We start from the raw sequence: 6,541 nt of genomic DNA, 5'->3' as shown, positions 1-6,541 counted from the left end.
TGGCTCTCAGGAATGAGTCACCTGATTCCCGGGAGCCTTCCCTTCACCCCAATCACAGCTACAGTGACATCTGTGAAACACCATTTATTATATAAAACAAGATGCATCAAGAACTCAGTGTCAGCATAACTGCCTTCCCAGGGTCAGGGCAGGATCTTCTCTTACTTAAAACCTCCTTCTCCCACCCTTGCAAGGGAGACAGGCTGGGTGCATGGCAGCCCCTTAATCCCCCAAAGACTCATAGCCCTGGCCCAGGAGAGCGAAAAACCAGTCATAGAAGCCTATGTGTTGGCCTTGCAAAGTGGGGAAGGCCTTGCCTCTATGTCAAAAGCTAAGAGGAGGCCATCCTGGGAAAAGAGGGCCCTATACAAGGGCCAAAACCAAACTAGCAGCCCTCGAGCTGATTCCCACTTAACAGCAGTCCTGCAGGGCGGAGTCGAACCATGCCCATGGGTTTCCATGGTAGTAAATCTTTACAGGAGCACACAGCCTCACACTTCTCTCATATGGAGTGGTTGGTGCGTTCAAATTGCTGACCTTGTGGCGAATCCACTATGTTACTGGGCTAGAAGCACCCAAATCTCTCTATAGCAACTAAAGTTGAGAGTGGGGAACCCATCCAATTCAGGGGTGGGAAGAGCTCCCCTCCCCAAACTACCAAGGCTAAAGTAAACTACGGAAATACAGTTAAGGTTGGCTGCCCTCAAGCGCAGCAGGGCAGGGATGTAACCTCTGACTTCACTTGGACATCCTGCGGAGTGGCAAGTGGCTGAGGGTCAGTACCATGGTCTGACCAGGGTCTTCCTCTACCTAGCACATGAGCCTTGGGCTGAGAACCTTCCACTCCCTCCCAGCCCAGGCCAAGTAGAGCTTCTAAAACCCACAGGACAGATAGGGAGAATCCCTGGGAATGTGGGAGCAGCCCAAGGCCCAGCTCAGAGGACCCCAAACCTGGCTCACCCTCAGAGTGGCTGCAGGCAAGTGGTTCTAGCCAGGGGCAGGGAAGGCGTTCTGCAGGCCCTGGGGCCTTGAGCATATCCCCTAAGGAGGCAGTGCCTGGGGCAGAGGTTAAGGCCAAGCCTTACACGGCTTGCAGCGCCCCTTGCAGGCGACTCAGCTCCTCTAACTCTTGCTTGTGCCTGTCAGTCTTGTGGGCCACCAAGGAGCGGTAGAAATGCAGGGCAAAGGCGACAAACACGAGCCCCACGGGTACCATGATCACTGTGGAGGCCATGGCCGCTTGCCAGCCTGGCCCGTGGGTCACGCCTCCACCACACAGTTGCCGGGGCGGGCAGGCCTCCGAAGGGGTTACAGATTCAGGGGTCGGCGGGAGCTTGGAAGCCGGGCTAAGAGACGAGGCCACTGGCGTCAGAGTCTCGGGCCTCTGGGAGGCAGCTGTCCCAGGGGCCATTGTTCCCGAAGGGGCCCCGATGGGTACAAACTTGACCCAGCCAACCAGGACAACTTCAGCAAGAAAGAGGAAGGTGCCCAAGGCGGTGGAGAAGCCCCAGGCCAGCTCCACATAGCGGTGGAAGCGCTGGTGTGGCGACTGGTGGACGGAGTTGAGGTTGTGGATGTTGCTAACGGCTTCGATGTGGGGCAGAAGGCACGTGGAGACCATCAGCGCAAAGAGGTGCACGGCCACCAGGATGGTGGTGCAGATGCTGAAGGCCACCAGCAGGCCCGGCGGGTATTCGTACTTGTTCTCCAGCTGCACCTCCACCATGGCCACCTGAGGGGACAGAAGGAGGCGTGAGCACTCAGGCTCCTCGGCCAGAGGTGCCTGTCGCGTTTTCTCTCTGGTGGGGGACCCCGCGATTTTTCAGAAACGTGCCTGCCACGAAGAAAAGGCACTTCGTCTTTGTTGAAAGAATGACGGGAGAGCCTGGCCACGCCCTGGCTATTCCAAGCTTGGCTTTTCCCACCTGGCACGGAGAGGGCTGGCTGAAGCTTGTGCCAACCAAAGGGTTAAAGAGCCTCGGCTCTGGAGCTAGCAGGATTCAAAGCTCACTTCTAACACACTTGTGTGATCTTGAGGGAGTTTCTGACTGCATCCTCCCTGTGCCTCTGTTGTCCTCTGGAAAACAGCATCTACCGGGCACCTACCTGCCCCCTCAGTGGGTTGTGAAAAGGAGCACACACGCAGCACGTGTTCAAAAGCAAGTGGCAGCACGGAGTCCAGGCCAGAGGTTGCAGACTGACTTTCTGCACTGCAAGCCCAAGTCAGCTTGCAGCCAGGTTTTGCTTGTCTCGTGTAAAAAACAGAACCCCAAACCCTCACTGCCATGGAGGCAGGAGTCCTGGTGGCATAGTGGTCAGCAGTGAAATTTCCAGTGGCTTTCTCCTCCTGTAAAGAGTGACCGTCTCGGGAACTCACAGGGGCCCGTCCACCCTGTCCTCTAGGGTCGCTATGAGTCGGCCTCAAAGTTTTGTTTTGTTTAATTCACTGCCAAGCTGATTCCGCCTCACCCGGCGCCTACAGGACAGGGTAGAACTAGCCCTCTGGATAGCTGAGATCGCCCCTCTCTAAGGGAGCAGCTCTCTCCCGTTAGCGTGTGCTGTATGTTTCTGTTGTTTTTCACAAGGGAATCCCTTGCCAACTTTTAAAACATTAAGAGGTTTCATGCCAGTATCTCTAGCCTCAGTCCTTCTAGAAAATTCAGAAGAGCTAATCAACACGACTCGGTCATTCCTGGATGGCCATTGTCAGCTGGAGTCATGGGTTCCCACTCGGGAGAGGTCATGAGGTCTCAAGGTGGCCGCAGCCCCACCCAGCCAACTGGTGTCTGTCCCACCTCCCTGGCCTTGGCCAGCATTTGAGTTGATGGCTCTGCTCTGGGTCTGTAAGGAATTTGGCCGCAACTGCCAGCCTGCCTAAGTTCAGAGCTTGCTCTGCCATGAACGTGCTGCATCCCTGGCCCCGCATGTCATGACCTACTTCACAGCGTCCTAGAAAGGTGATGCCCCATCCCGGTGTCTGCGACCAAGCCAAAACCCAACTCACAGCTGAGTGGAGTACGACTGAGGGCAACCTATGGGTCAGAGTAGAGGTGCCCTGTGGGCTTGTGAGACAGTCACTGTCTGTGAGTAGAAAGCCTCATCTTCCTCCCTGGGAGCCGCTGGTGGTTTTGAACTGACTTTGCATCTTGCAGCCCAACCCGTAACCACGGTGCCACCAGGGTTCCCGTGATTGTAACCCAAGCCACTTGGAGTCCTGGAGCTGGTCCCTTTCCTCATTCAATTGCTCCGGGGCGGGGAGAAGGGGGCAGGAAGACAGGGCTGAGGATCTGGGGACATTGGGCCGTGGTGGCTGTCAGCAGGTGTTTGTCACAGACAGGGATCTGGGCTGAGCCCTGGTACTTCTAGTCTGGCCTAGCTCTCCTCTTCCCTCCCTTGCCAGGATTGGCCTCAGTCCGATCCCCACAACTTACACAGCCGATGCTCCAGGGAAAGCCTTGGTCCTTAAGGTGTGGCCCCAGCAACCTGAGTGCAGCCACAGGCTGGGAACGGGCTGGGCTGGGCCAGGGGGCTGGTGGGGGGAAGACCTCCCCTCCGCAGAGCAGTGTCTGGGCATCTGCTCTCTGCCCCCAAAGACAAAGCCCATCACAGCAGACCAAGGAGGACTGACTTCTTTCCCCACCTCCCCATCACCTTTCAAATCCAGAGGCTGTCGCACAGAAAAGCAGGAACTAACCGGAATCAACAGGTGCCTCCACCCTCAAACCACATCCCTCCACACAGCAACAACTTCCAGGCGCGCCCCTCAGTCCACGTTATCAAGTTGAGGCACTTTGGGCTGCTAGTTCATTCAAACCCTGGGTCCCAGGTCATCCCATTCCCTGCATTCTCTCGTGTGCCCTTGGCAGGGCACCACCACCACCACTCTGGGGCAAGTTCTCCACCCATCCCGGTGAACAGGCGGGTCAGGGCCATCCCCGCTGTGGAACCACAGCAGCCTCCCAGGGCAGGCTCTGGGCAAGTGTGGGTAGACCCACCCTCCATGATCTCACTTGATTCCCCACTGGCCTGGAGGGGGTGGAGCCCTATGCAGGGTCAGGGCGCTAGCCAGAGCTGAGAGGGGACAGGACTTGCATCGGGCCCCTGGCTGGAACCATTACATGATAGCATCCTCCCACCTCCCACGCGGGCTTTATCAGCGGGGGATCAGATCAGGCATGAGCTTCCTCCAGAGGCTTCCTTCTGGGTGGCTCCTGGGGGGAGGGGGGCTCTCTAGGGCACCCTTTGGTGCCTGCTGGGCAGTAGTCACCCTCCTAGAAATGGGCCCACGGCCTGCTGGGTAGCCCCTCCAGCTAATTAAGTGGTCTGATGACAAGCCCCCACCCAGTCTCCCTGATCCTGGTACCCCTTTGAAAATCCCGCCCTGGGGACCAGGATAACCACATTTCCCAATGGCTATGCTCAGGGTGGGGGTGGGGCCGGCGGTCTGGGACCCCTTGGTGACTTGTTTGTCCCCGCCCTGCCCCCACTACCTTTGGGGTTTCCTTTCCCCACCGTCCAGTTCACACTCCAGGGTGCCAGGTCCTAACAAGGGGCGCCTGCCACAGCCTGGGGCCTTGCCTCCTCGGCTTCCCTTAGCACCTTTTTGTCTTCTCTTGGGGTCGGGTCTCCCTTGTGGTTCCCACCCGCTGCAGCCCGTCCCACCCTCACCATGGCGAAGCCTGAGAGCAGGGCAGACGTGCGGCTGGAGGCTTTGAGCTTGGCCCGGCTGAGGTAGAGGCGGCGCCAGCTGAGCGCCCGCAGCGAGTGCTGACTGGCCCCCATGAGGTCCAAGTAGCCGCGGTGCACGAACTCTCGGTACGTGGGCGAGGCCGCGGGGCTGTCGCCCGCGGGGTTCAGCGGGGCCTGCTCGCCCGCGTCCCCCTCTCCGCCGGCCTTCATCCTGGGGGTACAGCACCAGGCAGTCACAGGGGTGCAGAGCCGGCTCGGGGATGCCGGGAGGGCCAGCCCAAGCAGGCGGGATGCCCCATCTCCTGGGGAGGCGAGCAGGGATGCGGCGGGCGGCGGCGGGGAGGAGCAGGAACTGGCGCGGGCCGGGAGCCCCAGGGGCCAAAGCAGGGCAGCCGAGGCCGAAACAGGAACTGGGGCGGAGGCGGAGCCGGCGGCCACATGATGGGGTGGAGCCGGGGACCCAGCCCGGAGGCCCCAGTCCATCAGCAGAGGTCCCCAGGGTGCGCGCATCCTCCCAGCATCTGGGTCCCAGTGAAAGGGACTCAGCCGCTGGGCGACCTGGGCCCCTGGCACCTGGCCACCCCGACGTGTGCAGATGTGCAAGCCCCTCTCTAAAAGGCCAAGTCGGGGGGGGGGGGGGGGACGCCACCTGGGCGCTTCTGGGTCGGGGCTCCACAGCTTGGGTTCCGGGGAAACCTAGGCCCCCAGGCTCCCACGGGCTTGCGAGTGTGCACCCCGGCCCCGGCGACGACGCTGACAGACACAGGAACTCCAGACCCCGACTTGGAAGATTTTTGAGTTTTATAGCAAACCGTATTGTATAGACCCGGGGCCCAGCCCGGCTGAGTCCCCCAGCGGGCTGCCTCCTCCCCTTCCCCACCCCCAGCGGCTCCATCCTCTAACCTTCCGTGCGCTCCCCAGGGCCCCCCTCCCCTCGGCCTTTGCTCTGCCCAGCCCCTCCCCACCCGTGCACCTTCCAGTTACCTGAGGTATGTGGATTGATTCCCCCTCCCCTACGTGGTACAACCTGGCTCGGCGGGAGCCTGGGTCGAGGGGCGGGCCTGGGCCCCAAGCCCTCCCCCAGCCTCCTGGAGCCCCGCCCCCGCACGGGAAGGCCCGGCAGGTGGGACCGGCCGACAGTCTGTTACTAAGTTTCCATGGCAACTAAGAGGGGCCATTTCCAGCCTTAGCACTGGCATTGGGAGGCGTCCATTGGCTGCTATTTCCATGGCAACCAGGAGTGGCAGTTCCCTGGGCAAATAGGTACAAGTTTCCATGACGACGACGAAGAGTGGGCAGAGCCACGCTGGAGGGAGTCCCGTCTTCCCCCTCCTGGGGCTGGCCCGGCCCCGCCCCACCTCGTGTCAAGAGGGATGGAGCTGCTGATACAGTAAAGCGAGGGCGCGCCTGGAGGGAGGGGGGGCGCGGTCCACAGGGGGTGCCCACCTGGCCAGTCTTGGTTCCAGCTGGTCCCATCCCCCTCACTCCAGCTCCCCAAGGTCCGAGGTTCCCCCGGTTCAAGTAACACTTCAGTACAGATGAATGTTCAAGTATTGTGCGGGGAGGCAGACACGGGGCTGGAGCACCCAGCACCCCTGGCCACCACTCCCCTGGGCACCCCCCTCCTCACAATAGCTGCCATTATCAGTGACATTCAAGGAGTCAGGGTTGAGAGAATAGGACTAATCCTGGGGCGGGGGTTTAGGCGTGGGGTGACCCCCCCAGGGGTACTATCACCCCCACATCCTCTTGCCCCCCTCACCCACAGTCCTGGCTTTCCCTGTCTCCTCAAGTTCCCTACCCCTGACACCTGGATCCCCAATCGCCCTCGGGTTTCCCTTTTTGGCCCCCC

The 6,541-nt window shown here is 60.4% G+C and overlaps 1 protein-coding gene across 1 annotated transcript; it reads right to left on the bottom strand.

Annotated features, from left to right (window-relative positions):
* Nucleotides 1-69: 69 nt before the first annotated feature.
* Nucleotides 70-5,095, bottom strand: ORAI3 (ORAI calcium release-activated calcium modulator 3). The gene is made up of 2 exons (XM_075564791.1): nucleotides 4,669-5,095; nucleotides 70-1,732 (listed from the first exon to the last, which is right to left on the bottom strand). Exons 1-2 carry the CDS (start codon nucleotides 4,897-4,899, stop codon nucleotides 1,082-1,084), a joined length of 882 nt encoding a protein of 293 aa, XP_075420906.1. The 5' UTR covers nucleotides 4,900-5,095; the 3' UTR covers nucleotides 70-1,081.
* Nucleotides 5,096-6,541: the final 1,446 nt, after the last annotated feature.

Source organism: Tenrec ecaudatus, chromosome 12 (genome assembly GCF_050624435.1).
Source record: "Tenrec ecaudatus isolate mTenEca1 chromosome 12, mTenEca1.hap1, whole genome shotgun sequence".
NCBI classification, from domain to species: Eukaryota; Metazoa; Chordata; class Mammalia; order Afrosoricida; family Tenrecidae; genus Tenrec; species Tenrec ecaudatus.
This window is presented reverse-complemented; position numbering and strand designations above follow the sequence as displayed.